The sequence below is a fragment of the Fringilla coelebs genome (assembly GCF_963513975.1).
Source record: "Fringilla coelebs genome assembly, chromosome: 3".
NCBI lineage: Eukaryota > Metazoa > Chordata > Aves > Passeriformes > Fringillidae > Fringilla > Fringilla coelebs.
In genome coordinates this window covers 87,444,105-87,460,048 of record NC_140030.1, presented here as the reverse complement: position 1 = coordinate 87,460,048, position 15,944 = coordinate 87,444,105, and the positions used below count along the sequence as shown (strand labels likewise).

Below are 15,944 nucleotides of genomic sequence, written 5' to 3'. Positions count from 1 at the left end.
GTGGTGTGGGTGGGTTTTTGGGGTTTTTTTTTGTTTGTTTGTCTGTCTTGGTTTGGTTTTGGGGTGGGGTTTTTTTGGTTAGGTGTTTTTATTTGGTTTTGTTTGTTTTTTGTTTTTTTTTTTAAAAAGCACTGAGTCATGAAGCTCATGAGTGGAGGCCAAGAGAGCCTCTAGATTACTCATTAGTAGTGCTTGAATACAAATGGAAAGCAGGTGTTGCAAAGGGCTGGACCCTTTGCTGTCAGGCAGAGAACATTTTTTTGTTATTGCTAGAGCAGTAACTAAACACAGTAATTTATAATCTCATTACCCTGAGGTGTTTTCTTTTTAGATATTGCTAATGGATCATTGTATTGGCACTGTTTAGTATCATGAGCCGTTAGAGGAATGTTGCAATAATTCATATGGTGTGCCCAGGTAAGAGCACACTGGCTCTTTGGGTGACTTTGTTCTACTGCTAACAGTGGGTTGACTATCAAGCGTTTCCACTGTAATCTTTTGTTCTCCCAAGCACCATCTTTTGGCATTAATGCTTATTGATTGAAGTGTTTTTCAAACAGAGACTATGTACAAGTACACTTCCAAATTTCCATTGTTTTAAGATATGGAAACTTAGTGCTGCTCTACATTGTTAGAATTTTTGACTAGCAAGCTAAAATGCCTAAAATGCGAAACTTGGCCAAGACATAATCAATGTATTTGCTGAGCAATTTGCTTTGAAGAAATTTAGTTCAGACATTTAAATGTTTATACTTACACTATCTTGCGCACAAAAATTTTGGCTGCATATTGATATTATGCATATTTTACATATAAAATTTTTTGTGTACGTTTATATATAACTGGACACTTGTTGGTTCAGTTATACAAACTCAGCTAAACTAACTAAGGGATTTTTTTTTTTTTTGTCCCTTACCCTAAGAAAGATCTTCCTACCTTGGGGGCTGAACCTGAAGGCTAATGCTTTAAGATTTTTTTACTTGAGTTTTAATAAAATGAAAAAACCAAGGGCAGAATTTCAGAAAGCTTCACATTCACTGAAATCTTGATTCTTAGCAGAGGTCAAAATATGTTTAAAGTCTTTTAACTTTTCTGGAAATCCCACTTAAAATTCCTCATGCATCCTACTTCTAGCTAGTTTCCAGAATGTTGGGGATTTTTTAAACTTTTTTTTTTTAAAGATGCATTTTATTTTGCTATGTTCATAAGTTGTCATTGCACATACTTTATGTGTTCAATGTACAGAATATCCAGAACAGTCTTAGTTTAGATTTTCTGGCAGTTTAGTCCATAATTTTCAAGTTATGGTAACACCTTAAGCGAATTTTTGGTGGCATTAGAAAACCAAACTGCAATTTAGTGCTAGTGTTGATGTTGCAGCTGGCTGTGCTGCAGCAGGACCCTGCACACCAAGGCTTGGTGAGTGCTCACTGGCAGAATTTGGAGGTGCAGAACCGCAAAGCGCAGGTTTCCTTCAGCTGGGAAGTTAAAATGTTTCTGATAGCTCTAGCTGGGTATAGTCTAGGATAAAGTTGCCTGTGGATTAGAGTGAAAACATGAAACAGGCTAGACCTATTGGCAGCCTTCCAGCTGCTTCTCCTTCTTCTTTGCAGGGTTTATGTTCTTTTACCTTCCCCAGGCCCAGCCTGGGGAACCAGGTGCTTGCTGCCAATTAGTCTTGTCAAGACAGCCCAGAGCTTCTCTTGACAAGCCTGACTGCTGACAGCAGCTGTGGGCTAGTCTTAGGCAGGATTTTAACTCCTTGCTTGCCAAGTGCTTTGCAGATAAAATCCCCTGGTCTCATTCTGCAGTTATTCAGTTTTCTATTTTATTAAAGTATATTCCGTACATAAACTGATCTAAGATTTACAGTGGTGCTCTAGTGATAGCGTTTACTTGCCAAACTTCTGGCATGAAAGAATGTGAGTTGGGAGTTAAGTCATTATGAAGGTCACTTTATAAGTTTATATTATTAGAATTGTCCATCTCAGGCCACCTTCTGCTTGCTGTAAGCATAGCTGTAGCTGGGTAGCAGCTTGGGCTGTTACTCTTCTCAGTTGTTATGGTTTTAGAAACTTTTGAACTTTTGTGTCCACTTCACTTAAATTTGAGAGAATGACTGCTTTATATTATTTTTCCTGCAAATTGCATGAATGGCAATAATGCTTTTCCCTATGTGGTCACCATTCTACATACATTGCTAGAGAAAGACAAGTACAACTTTGGTTTTATGAGTTGATAAGAGGTGGCAGGTAGCTAGTTTGTGTTGGAGAATATGATCTTTTGCGTGGTCAGGTTGAAAGGACACATGGAAGTGGCTAGGTATGTGAGGAAAGCTCTGTGTCCAGGAGGTGCCTGTAAGCTGATGGGGGCATGGGTACAGTGGTGAGGGAGAGGCATTAGACAGGCTGTTGAGCTTTTGAAAAATGTAGTGAGAAGAAATAGGACTGATAAACCAGTATAAATTGATCCCAGAACAGAAGGATTGTGTTTGGAAAATAGGCCATTTGCAATTGAATGAAATGCTCTGTTTACAAAATATATTAAATTGGATGTTTTTACTGAGCTTGTCAAAGATGTGGGATGTGATTTGACTCATCTTTTCAACTTTGCTTCCAATTTCCTTTGCTTTTAGTGAGGCACAGCTATTAAGGTATGCTTTTTCTTAACTCAGAACTTCCAAGAATTACCTACAAATAACCATTAGATCACTCTTTTTTATCAATTTGATACCTATTTATATTTTAGAATTTTGTAGAGGAGGGTACGCTTCATTAGTGTTCTTAGAAGTAGAAACAAATTCTTCTCTACTAGGGGAGAGCTCCATAACTTTTCTTGGCATGCTTATGGCTTTTGCAGAAGTCATCAAGAGGGCTGCTGTACTTAACTGGAACACTGACTGGAACCATTTATTCTATCCTCATGAATTTTAAAAATGTATAGTGGCAGCTTCTGTGTGAGAAGAGTTAAATGCAGCAGTGTGGGAACAATTACTACACTAAATCACCTAGAGTTCCCTTTCATGGCAGGTACTTTACCTTGCTAACTTAATGCTCATTCCTTTTTTTTTTTTTTTTAATGTTAAGGTGAAATTGAATTGCCTGCTCAGGGTGTATGGAGGTGGTTTAAAGGAAACTGTTTTAATTTAATGTTGCTTGTGTGGATTTACATGTTACAATGAGTGGCTGCCATCAGGCCACTGCTTAAATGATTTGAAGGTTTCTTGACTTGGAATTGATGTGTGTCATTGTCTTGAATTTGCAGTTTCTAGCCTAGAAATCAACCACTATGTGGAGTTCTTGGTAAATCTGTATAGTGTTATTTCTATTTTAATATCTGAAACTCATGTTTGTTCTGTGGTTCTTACATAATTAGAATTACCAGCTTTCCTCACATGATGGTTATTACCTACTAGACTTGTTTAAGTAGAGGGAAAAAAGTATTTAAAAAGCAGTTGTCTCTAGTTTTGGTGCAGTGCCATAACTTTCTGTTTGTCTGTTGATGGCTTGTCTGCTTCAGGGATTTCAGATTTTCTGAACAGCAAAGAAATGGATAGCAACTGTAGAGTACTTTTCAGTCCAAGGTGAACACACATAGTCCCAAAATTGTCCTTTTGGAAACCCAAAGCCTAGTAAGGGCCTTACAAGAATGTTCCCATTGTTCAAAGTCTTGGAGCAGTAATTTTGGACTGAAGTTACCAATGTGTAGCTGCTTGGGAAGAAACTAGCAGAATATCAGCTGTCCAAGCTAAGACTGCTTTTTGCTCAATGCAAATCTGCACCAAGGAGGGGGAGGAGTTTACTTCTTACTCCAGGTTGGAGCAATGGCAAAATATCATTATTTGACTTTGACTTGACAGTCTGCCAGCTTAAGTCCTTGAAACTTTCAGCTTTCCTTGTGTTTGTGCAGAATGCATCAAGCCAACTCAGCATTTTATTTTCGAAGTAAAGGTTTTCAGTGGCTGAACTTCCAATACAAGTGTTCAAAGCAGCATCTTAAATAGAGTCCTAATCTCTTTCTTTGCAGCCAGAGCCCCACAGTTGAGAATGGAGATGTCTCTTCAAAGTAGCCATCTAAGAATGTAATAACTTCAGCAGAACTAACCAGTGCTGCTGTGGAAGGAAGCAGTCTTGCCCTGGCTGCTGCTTTCTCCCTCCTCATCTGCTCCTCCCATGTGTTAACTTGAATGTTTGTACAGAAGTCATAAACCAGATGGAGTAAATGATTGAGACTTTTTCTGAGAATTCATTTTAGTCTGGATCAGTTCCTTGAGCTGGTTGACTGAGCAGCCATATGGTGTACAGACCACCTCCTGCACCAGCACAGGTGGCCAGGAAGAGGCTGACGCCATTTCTTTTGGTTGCAGTCCTGCCTTAGGCCAATTCTGTGTCTTGTTGGAATTGTAGCTCTGTATCCTTTACCTCTTTTCTGGCAGGTTTGAGTTTTGGTTTGGGGATTCAAACCTTCGTATTCATCTTCCTACACAACTGCACTTCCAATTTATCAAAGCCTAATAGTTAAAAGCCAGTAGTACTTTATCCTAATAAGGCTTTCATGAGCACTTGGCCTCTTCACCTTGTTTAGTTAAAAAAAAGCAGCCACCTTTTCCTTCCAGGCCTCTAAATCAGCTCTTTGAACTGTCTGCAGTGAGCAGATTTTTGTGTGTGTAGAAAAATGCATGGCTCCTCTTGAGCCAACAAATTCCTTGTTTTTAAGAAACGTTATCTCTAGTATTATAGTAGTAATTCATTATTTCTGGAATGTGCATTGGAAGGGAGGAAATTGCTTTGTAATCCTTCGTACTGCCCTTCCTTCCTCAAGTAGGTTACTTCAGATGTAGGGAGTTGCCAGCCTTCCTCACTTGGACTGAATCAGGTTGAGAGCGCTGATGGGAGTAGCTCCCTCCGTGCATCCCTACACCGGGAGCCTGCAGTGGGCACTCAGCAGCTTGCAGATAGGGCAGTGACCTCTTCAGCAAGCGTCCCTTAATGGAAGCAAATGTCTCTTGTCACTGCTAAGCAAATAATTTTAAGGAATGACACAAATAGAAGCAGCGTTTCCCTCCAGTCTTTAGCTTGTACCTCCATGGTCCATCACCAGGGTCATGGAATGTGGTAGCCAGTTTGCCTGTGTAGGCTCCGGCTAACATTGAGCTAAACAGTGTGCAAGGAGCAGGGAGACAGATTTCTTTCCCTGCTCTCTTTTCCTTCTCCCATCAGGTTACTGGGTTTTTGACTTGTAAGAATTGTCTGGTTTTGTACTCCTTCAATGTTTTGACCTTGCTATCTTTCAGTGCTTTGAAGCTATCATCTCACAAAAATACCAAAGCAAATAATCTTGTAGGTTTTTTTTTTTGAGCCTGTTCTGTAAGGTATCATACTTTGTGCAGTGTATCATCTTTTGTGAAGATGGTACATTGTTAGGAGTTAATACTTTGAACATAATAAACCATACTGAGTAAATTTTAAATTGGGTGAACTGTGAGAGTGAAATGAGCGTATTATCTCTCAGACAGATCACAGCCTTGACTTTGAATAGTGTTCCTACTAAGTCACAGACAAAAAGCTCTGCCTAGATCTTGTGACATTCTGGAAAGAATGGTCTGAGTTTTCACAGTAATCTGTTAATATGTGGTATTTTAGGATTGCAAAGAAGTTGCAAGTGTAGCTTTATCATATTGCTTAAAATTTCTTTGTTGTCTCGGTACTTGTGCTCTCAGAATACTTGAAGACTACACTCATGCAAATTTCATGCATTTGAATGTCTCTAAATTTACTGCAAATGGGAATGCAGCACTGAGGTATTGCTGCTCATTGCTTCTGTAATCCCTGTAGAGTGCTTATTATCTGTTATTTTTAAGATCATTTTTGCTAGTTCAAAGTAGGTAGAAATAATTTTTAGTTGAAAAGAGATTGTGTTAAGAACATCAGTAGAACCTCTGTTTTTCTTAGAAAAAATAATTGGGTTTTTTTTTTTTTTCTTAGAAAATCTACAAATGGTTGAATTCACTTTGTGGATTTTGATGGAATGAAATGGATTTCCTGTTTAGGCTAGAATAACCACTGGCGGTGCTACTTTGTAAAACTAGGATGGCTTTAGAACCAGTTCAGAAACAATTTTTATTTTGTCAAGCTTAGTGCTGCCACAAGAAATCTATGAAACCACACATCTGTTGCACATTGATTTACAGTAATTTAAAATCACTAGGTTGAATTTTAAATACTTTACCAGTGACTCAACTTTTATTCTAACACAAGTCTGAGATGTTAAACTGAGACAATTTGCCCAAATTCAAGGAACTGTTTTCCATTAGGGAAGGCTGGTTCCCAAAGAAACCACTCCCTCCTGGAGCCACCTGGCACCACGTCCAACAGGCTGTGTCAGCTGGCTGGCAGTGGTGATGTGATAGGTGGTGTATTGACTGCTCATGTTTCTGAGCAGGACTGAGAAGAATGGGGATATATAAAGCTAGTGCCATTAAGCATGACACTTCAGGATAATCATCCATGTGGGTTTTTTGAATTTTTGATGAGTTAAAATGGTTTGCATGCAGCCCCTTTGCCACCTGTGCCAGTAAAACAGCATCGCTGGTTTTGTTTGCAGTGAAGACGAACTTCAGAGGGCTGAATGAGCTAATGTTCCAAGTAAGGTTTTGTTTAAAGTTGGATAGCCCTTACTATAGCAACTTTACCTTGCATTTGCTCTGTTAAGGCCTTGCACTGAACAAATTTTAATAGATTTTACTGTCTTGTGTTTGTAAACTTAGTAGGAACATAATACAGAACAAAAGAAATGAGAGTAAATGTTACAGTTGCAGAACTGTACTTGTGCTTTGATCTTCATCTGGTATAAATACTTTGTACTTGTCACTCTGTTGCTCTCTGAAAAGGTTACTTTTATGGAATCTCAATAGCAATAGTGTGGCCTAACCTTAAAAATGTTTCAGCATTTGTAATGCCTCCAGAAGGGAATGGAAATTAGTAATACTCGGACTTTCCTGCCATTGCTCTGGAGTTTTTACCTAGGAATATTAACTTCAATATCCACCTGTAGCTTTTAGTTGAAGTACATGTGCATCACATTTCAATATTTTTCTTCCTGTTTTGTGTGTAAAGCTTTAATATAAGTTCAGTGTTTTCTCTTAACTATTACTGCTATCCTGGGCTTGAATCTAGCATGGAGAAGCAAATTAATCTTCTCTGTTCTGTTACTGTTAGATTTCTGACAGTGGTGTGAGCATATTAAATCCCTCAGCTCCTCTTGGATTTCCGAAAAACAATGATGATTATTTTAGGGAAGTGCTGACCTACTCTTTTAATAAAGAACTTGTCTTGTATTCCACTTTCCCATTTTTAGAATCATGGTTCATATTGCTCTTGCTTCACAATCATATAACATCCTTGTGCAGAGTACAGCAGTTGCTTACCTGGAAAAGTAATATTAGAAAAGTGTGTATTTTTAGCTGCCTTTTGATGTGATGTAGCAGCTGGAAACAAGGAGGAGAGACGGTATGTGGTGATCTGACAGCACTGCCAACCACAACTTGAGACCAAAATGTGGGGAAACCATTTCATAGGCTTGATTATGCCCATGGTACTTGCACTTCAATGATCCAGATACAGTGGCTTTGCTCTTGGTTGTCAAAAGTTTCATTTCAGAGTCCTCCACATGACTGTACTTGACAAATGTTGTTAATGTATAGAAAAAACAAGTTCTGTGAAGCTTTTTGTTTATCTTAATATGCATTAAAAATATATAAAGAGCAGGCAGTTACATGGACACATTTCAGAAAGAAATAGTAAAATATCCCTTTGATGCCAGTGATTAAGGGTAAATGTCTAAATGAAAAGAAATTCTAACTATTAACAAAATTTCTGCTTTTTCCTTTGTAGTAAACATGTCCACAAGTCAAAGAAGGAATCTAGCAAGTTCATGTTGAGGTGTATTCTCAAGACAAGACACAGTGACTCATTTGCTTTCTTGGGTAAGAAAGGTATCTTTATTCTCTTGAGTGTGACAAAAAGTACTTAACCTTTTAAATTTAACTTCTGAAAAGTACAGTCTGTCAAGCCAGTATGCTGTGGGGGTTGTGGGTGGAGTGTTTTGTTGGTTTTTATTTTTATTTGTTCTTGAAACTTTCTGGGCATGTGTAGAGAACTTTCCACCCATCTACCAGTCTTAAGACCTTTTAGACTAGTAGTACAAAGGAAGAGCAATAAAGAGCAATTTCAGAATAAAAGACGCCACTGAATAGCATGTGATTGTTTGGATAGAAAAGTAATTCCAGTTCATTGTCACAAAAATGTGTACATTTTCTAGCTTGACTTGCCAAGGGTATGGAGTTTATATAGTATCTCATTCCTTTCTCTTCCCAAAAATTTTAAACATCTCTCTGACTAGGAAGAGAATAAAAAACTTACAACTTGAGACAAAAGTGTAGAAGTCAACCTTATATGTATTGTGTTGACAGGCTGGCAGCCAGCAAACATGTGCTCCTTCATGGTCAGCATGGGTATTCTGAGACTCCACAAACAGCTAGGATCAGGATACATGTTGGGTGCTTCCTGCAAATTTGTATGTGGTCTGACTTTAGTAGTTCTGCTGCTCCTAGAATTTCCCCAGCTTGATCCAGACAACTCCAGAACAAAAAAGAATTTAAGGATTTTTTTATTTTAATCAGGAAGGCCTTCTTTGCTCATTTACTTACAGTCTTTATGTATACATGGAACATGTATACATGTAGCATCTTCTGTGTGTAACATTACTCTGCAAGTGTCTGCCTCCTTAATAACCATGTGTGCTGTGCAGGTTGTCCTTTAGCACTGTGTTGTAGGTAACTTGTACCAGTAACCTTCAGAGACTGGAGGCCTGATTTCCCCTTTCTCCCCAGCTCCCTCATCCACACTCAATTCTTATGGTCTTGCTTAGTGCAGTTGGGCTCGCTGGGTTTGCTGGATCATCTGATGATAGATGGAGAAAAAAAGCTTTTGGTTTTTGTTCCTATCACAGTCAGGTGTTACAATTCATTCTCTTTCATGTTTCTCATGTAAGCTTTCCCCTGACTCTTCTCCAGTCTCAGCGGACTCTGCTATAAAGTCATAGGCTTGCAGCTATGCTCCTGTTGTAAGGATATGTAGGCTGGATCACCAGAGCATTGCCTACTTGTTTATCATCCACTTTGTCATGAGCCCCAGTGCATTTAGTCACTGCTTCAGATTCCTCTCCAGTTATGAACAGAAAAGTAGTGCAGCAACAGAGAAATGTTGCTGCAAAATAATGTTTCCAAAGAACAGAGAAGGTTCCATAAAGAGTTAAATTAGATAAGATGACATATTTTAGTCTTTTAAGTTTAGCACTTCTCTCAGAACTTTATTAGATCTAATTTAGTTTGGCATTGCTTGACTTTTTTTAGTACAGAATTAGCCTGTTTCTCTCTGTCCTAGGGCAGTCCTGTAATTTTGGCAGTCTTGTTCCAATTATCAAACTCAGTTTCTAAAGATGTAGTTTCAGAATACACACTGCTAATGTTTTTATCTTTTTACAGTATCTACATGATTCACTGTCATCGTGTTTCTGCTGTGGAGCTGCTTTCTTTTTAAGTGCTCTTACTAAAGATAGAAAAGCTCCTTGGGCTCTTTCATTCTTTTATATCTTAAGTAATAAAGCCGACCATTGGTTGCTGGGGTTTTTTTCAGCTGTTTCATATGGCTTATATTAATGTATCAGAGACTTTATAATTCTAAAATTGTCTTTTGGTGGTTGTCTCATCTAATAAGGATGAATGCCTTTTTCCCCCCTAAATTTCTATTTTTGTGCTAATTCTTTTAATCTTACCAAGCCATATCTTGGAATCGGTGTGGTGTGCAGCTGGAGCTTTTGTTTTTACATGCATCTGGACATTTGCAGTGCACTTGTTGGATTTTACTAACAGCTCTCCTAGTTTGGAGTGACTTGAACAGCTCTTATTCAGGATTTGTTTTACTGCTGCTTATTGGAAGCTTATCAGGGAGCTATACCTAACATATGACTTAAAAATTCTTTCTTAAATGAAGAATTTTAGATTGGGTATTTCCTATTCATCAAATACAACTATGCAGACCTACCTACATGCCTACAGAAAAATAGGAGGGCCTATTTGTAAATGAAGTGTTTGTAATTTCCTAAATACTTTCTTCATGGTAATTTTTCTAAATGCTCATTTAGAAAATATTAAAAAATATGGATATTTTTCTAAATGTCAAAATGGTGTGATGCATCTTGCTTCCACGTAATCCCACAAAGACTAGGGCACTTTTTAAAATGTATTGCATTAAAATGTATACATTTAAAATGTATTCAATTAATAATAGTAATCTTGGGTCTGTAACTTAATTGATAACTGAAGATGTATCCTCATGGTTTAAAACTATATTTTTATTTTAATATTTCTTCTCCTCTTGATTTAGGTAACATAATCCATGGATAAAGTGGGAAAGATGTGGAACAATTTCAAATACAGGTGCCAGAACCTCTTTAGTCATGAGGGTGGAAGCCAAAATGAGAGTATAGTTGTGAACTCCAGTAATTGCTCATCTGGTAAAGAGAAAGCCATCCAGATAACTGATCTGACTCAACAACAGCCCAGCAGCCCTTTGAGAGAAAACATTGCTTTGCAATTAGGCTTAAGTCCTTCAAAGAATTCAGCAAGGCGGAACCAAAACTGTGTCACAGAAATTCCTCAGATTGTTGAAATAAGCATTGAGAAAGAGAATGACTCATGTGTCACCACAGGAGCCAGGCTTGCTCGAAGGGACTCTTATTCTCGGCATGCTCCTTGGGGTGGGAAGAAGAAGCATTCCTGCTCTACCAAAACACAGAGCTCCTTGGATACTGAAAAAAGATTTGGTAGAACACGAAGTGGTTTGCAGAGGAGGGAGAGAAGGTATGGGGTGAGCTCAGTCCATGACATGGACACAGTATCCAGCAGGACGGTAGGAAGCCGTTCTCTGCGGCAGCGTCTCCAAGATACTGTTGGGCTGTGTTTTCCCATGAGAACTTACAGCAAACAGTCCAAACCTCTGTTTTCTAACAAAAGAAAGATCCATCTCTCTGAACTAATGCTTGAGAAATGCCCTTTTCCTGCAGGCTCAGATCTGGCCCAGAAGTGGCATCTGATTAAACAACACACAGCACCCGTGAGCCCTCATTCAACTTTCTTTGACACATTTGATCCTTCCTTGGTTTCCACAGAAGATGAAGAAGACAGACTCAGAGAGAGACGTAGGCTTAGTATTGAAGAAGGGGTTGATCCCCCTCCCAATGCCCAAATACACACTTTTGAAGCTACAGCACAGGTAAATCCGTTGTATAAACTGGGACCAAAGTTAGCCCCTGGTATGACTGAGCTGACCGGGGACAAAACCATAACACCTCCAGGGAACTGTGACTCCGAAGAGGACACAACAACACTTTGCCTGCAGTCGCGCCGGCAGAAGCAGCGTCAGATGTCAGGAGAGAGCCATGGCCATATCAGCAGGCAGGGGGCTTGGAAAGTGCACACTCAGATCGATTACATCCACTGCCTCGTGCCAGACTTGCTCCAGATCACAGGTAACCCGTGTTACTGGGGCGTCATGGACCGCTACGAAGCAGAAGCACTTCTGGAGGGTAAACCCGAAGGCACTTTTTTGCTCAGGGATTCTGCACAGGAGGACTACCTCTTCTCGGTGAGCTTCCGCCGCTACAACCGCTCGCTGCACGCACGCATCGAGCAGTGGAACCACAACTTCAGCTTTGATGCCCATGACCCCTGTGTGTTCCACTCCTCCACCGTTACGGGGCTTCTGGAACACTACAAAGACCCCAGCTCTTGCATGTTCTTTGAACCATTGCTTACTGTATCTCTGAACAGGACCTTCCCCTTTAGTCTGCAGTATATCTGCCGGGCAGTAATCTGCAGGTGCACTACGTACGATGGAATTGATGACCTTCCTCTACCCTCAATGTTGCAAGACTTTCTAAAGGAGTATCACTATAAACAAAAAGTCAGGGTGCGATGGCTGGAGCGGGAACCTATAAAAGCAAAGTAAATGGAAATCAAAATAAGCTTCTGGAACGTGCTTTTATTTTGTGTATTACAGTTTTAACTGCAGCGAGCGCACCGATGACGTCTAGCTTTTCTGCAATACCCTATTTAAGCTGAGTGTTAGTATCCTGTCAGATGCTGCCTGCTGTTAATCAAACTAAGTTGTGATGCCTCTTGAAACAATAAGCAGACACAATTCTGCACGTTTTTCATTAAGGCCTAATGAAAATATTTTTGCTAATTTCTAAATATTTTGTTTCCCTTTTATAGCTGTAGTAATTGGATGAAGAAACTATGAGGCATTTCCCATGGGGCGTTCATGTAATGCTGTTAAAGAAAGGCTTTATCAGAGGGGCATTTTTGCTAATATTTGAAGTATTTTTTTAAAATTCTCTTCTTGAAAACTTTCCTCAACTCAAAGTAATAATTTAGCTCACAAACAAGTTTCCAAATACTAGTGAATATTTTCTTATAATGAAGAGCAATTCATTAGAAGCAGTCCATTAAGAGTTAATGGTGCTTTGATGCTAACAGATGAATCATGCTTTTCACAGTGTATAATGTTTCCTAATCATTAAGACTTGAATATGCCTGCTCAGTACTGTAATTCTGTTACAAACACTTGGAGATTTAAGTGGCATTGTTAGCAAAAGTAATACTGTCTCAGACAGTTAAAAATACCTTCCAGTGTGAATTGCTGCTTCTGTGGCAGGACACAGAATTAGATTATTGCTGTGAAACAGAAGGTTGTGGGTTTTTTCCAAAACAGATTTTGGTGGCCTGACTGCTAGTAACTTACAATGGAAGGTAATAGTGACAAGAAAAAAAATTCTTAATTATTTAAAGTTGTCTGATATTTTTATGGAGAATGACAAGTTGTTGAATTATTATAATCGGAGTACAAAATCTGACATATCTGAAATAAATGTCAGGTTTCAAAGGTACTGGTACACTTTATTTGTAAATATCTTTCCATCTGCGCTTTTAAAAATGTTTTAAAGTAATATGCACTGATGATCGTTTCAACAGATTACTTAGAAACAAGATTCTAACTTCTGTTTGCTTATTTACTTGGAGATGGAACTTAAACGTAGTTCTATCTTAGGTATTTTGCACTAAAATTTTGTTGGAATGCCCTGACCCCTGTTTAATGTTTTGTACCAATTCTGAGTGCTCCCTAGTTTCTTTACCAGCTGCTACAGTATTTGATTCCTTACTTCTCTATGGCAGTGACCTGTGCGAGGTAGGAAACATTTTGGCTGCAAGTACAATAAACATTATTCTTGTATGCTACACTAACCCTTCTATTGATGTATTTTTCTGCTTGCTGTGCCTTGTTCTGGCTTTTTGTGCTAATAAAGTACAGTATGTTCAGTGTTATACTTGTATATCTGCTCTGTTTTTATATATTCACGTAACTTGTAGCAGTTAAATGAATTTTTAATAGGCTTTTCTTAGTATTTAGGATAGGTAATGCACAAGTACTGTGCAGTTGAGTATTAGTTGGTCAGCACACCTTATTCCTGATTTTTGTTACAGCAACTTGACAGTGTACACCATTGAATAACTTTTCTGTAGTCACTGCAAGGTAGTGGACTTGTCTGCAGGCATAGAACATTTTACAGGTTTTTGTAATGCAATGGATAAATGTTAAGCAAAAAGTGTTCTAAAACATTATTGATCCCCTGTAATGGTTGCTGAAGGTGTTTCAGCTTGTTGTATAGGTAACTGCTGAGGTTAATATTTTGATACTCCCCACTGAGGAATGCTTATTCCTGTAAATTGACAGTACAGCAGTGGCATTTGTTCACTTTTAGGCTATTTTGATAAATAGATGTACACACAAGCTGGCCAAATGTCCTGTTTTTACCAAAGAATACTGTCAATTTATGTTGGGGTATTTTTTTAGTTTAAAAAAAAAAACAAACTCAAGAGTGGAGAGGTGCAATTTTTGTTCTATCAAATATTTATCCCAAGCTATGATAAACCAAAGTATTTGACAACTTCATCTGAACCTAAGTAATGTATATGTTTATGTTGGTAGAGCCTAAAGCTTTTACATCAATGGTGTTGTCATTATTCCTGAATTCACAATGCACCTGAAGAGGAGTGATTTAAATAATTTTGTAATGACTGGAACAGCACTACAGAATAGCTCGTACTGCGAGGGGTTAATCTGAAGCACCCAGAAAGCACTTTAAAACATGTGTTTATATGCTTGTGGAAAGTTTGTGATCCCGTTATGCATTCTTTGTAGTAGATTATCTTCTTTCATGTGTTAAAAGACTTCAACTGTTAAAATGGAACTTTGTTTAGAATATGTAAATACTAAGTTTATGTAATTATGTGTACAACTGTGCTCTTGGTCTCTTAAGTTTTGAATTGTGTATGTGTCATTGGATATGCAACTCTTGGTTTAAAATCTGCTCTAAGCATAAAAAGAGGAAAAAGTCACCAGCATGAAATTGCACCTAAGTGTACCTTCACTGTGTCGTTCTCACTGTTCCCTCCGTCGGATCTGAATGCCAGATGAGTTTACTTAAATTCTTGCTTTCAATATTAGTGTCATACAGTCAGCCTGCAACCAAGCTTTGTCCCGGTGCAGGCACCTGTTTTTCATTTACACTCGTTGCAGTTGCTTGTCATGAACTAGCTGTGACATTGTCAATGTGGTCAGGAATACACATTCATCTAATTTTTAATCATGTGGTGGAATCTTTGGGAAAAAAAATAAAAACCCCAAACCTTTATCTCAGAAAGTTTGCTCTTGCATTTGTATAAATAATCTTTATGGAGAGATTTGCTCCCCTAAAACACACAAAAAAAGGAATTATCTATTTCTCTACAACTTTTTTAAAGCTCTGCTTCACTGAAATATACAGAATAATTTGCTAGTGTGGTAAAATGAATCACTTGTAAATTTTGATGGACTTGAGTGCTGACTATTCCAGTTGCAGTGTATTTCTTAATGAATACATTTTCAGTTCTAAAGGCATTAAAATGCTAGTAGGTGGAGAATGCAAATAGTTGATTTCTCATTTGTTTCTCATTCTGGTTTCATTTAGAAAACCTTAAACATTTCTTAAAGAGATGCACAAACCACAGCTTTATTTTTTTTTAAATTTAACAGTAGGATTCAATGTGAAAAGGTACTCTTGTATTATTCCAATCTAATTTGGTTACATGACAGATGAGTTTTTGAGCCTCAGTCTTGTCGAGTGTTTTTTTGAGGTGATTCTCATTTCGGCAGAAAGAGCTATAGAAAGTGCTTACTCTGTAGGAGGGTTTTGTGAGGAATCTTACCAAAGGTATTTTACGTCCCTGTGGAATTGGAGAAAGGAAAATATGCTATATTTTGAGTATCCAGGAAGGGTCTATGAGTTTAGGATTTCTTAGCAGTTTTATCAGGTCTATGGTGTTTATCAGTTTTAAATGCATAACTCTTGAAAATACTTGGAAGGCAAGTACAGTTGTCCAGATAATTTACTTGTCAGAATGGAACTTGTGAAGAAAATAAGTTGCTAATTAATGTTTTGCATTTATGTATTTTAAATTTTATTCTCATTTGAAGACTTGCTGCTTACAAATTGATAGTCCTTAAATCAGAAGCATAGAGTTGTGAAAAGATGTGTCTGTTTTTCTGTAGTGTTTGGCAATATAAAGTCAAGCCTTACAGATGTCACTCAAATCCTTAAGTCCGTGTTTAACTTTAAGGTTCGGCACTACTTAGAAACAAGCAAAGATTCTGAATTTCTGTAGTAAAAAACCTGTTTGCTCCAGTCTCCATATGCAAGCCAAAATATTTGCAGAATGCTTTAAATCTTTTCTCTGCTGCAGAGTTGCATGTAAGACAGAAGTTGTCATTGTCAGAAGTTGCTGA

The 15,944-nt window shown here is 38.1% G+C and overlaps 1 protein-coding gene across 1 annotated transcript in view; it reads left to right on the top strand.

Annotated features, from left to right (window-relative positions):
* The window catches only part of SOCS5 (suppressor of cytokine signaling 5), a 31,249-nt gene extending 15,598 nt beyond the window's left edge, over nucleotides 1-15,651 (top strand). Inside the window, exons 2-3 of the mRNA XM_084201572.1 lie at nucleotides 7,893-7,984; nucleotides 10,446-15,651. Of these exons, the coding sequence (XP_084057698.1) occupies nucleotides 10,458-12,068 (1,611 nt within the window). The 5' untranslated portion in view covers nucleotides 7,893-7,984; nucleotides 10,446-10,457 and the 3' untranslated portion in view covers nucleotides 12,069-15,651. The remainder of the gene's footprint in view (nucleotides 1-7,892; nucleotides 7,985-10,445) is intronic.
* The last annotated feature ends 293 nt before the right edge of the window (nucleotides 15,652-15,944 follow it).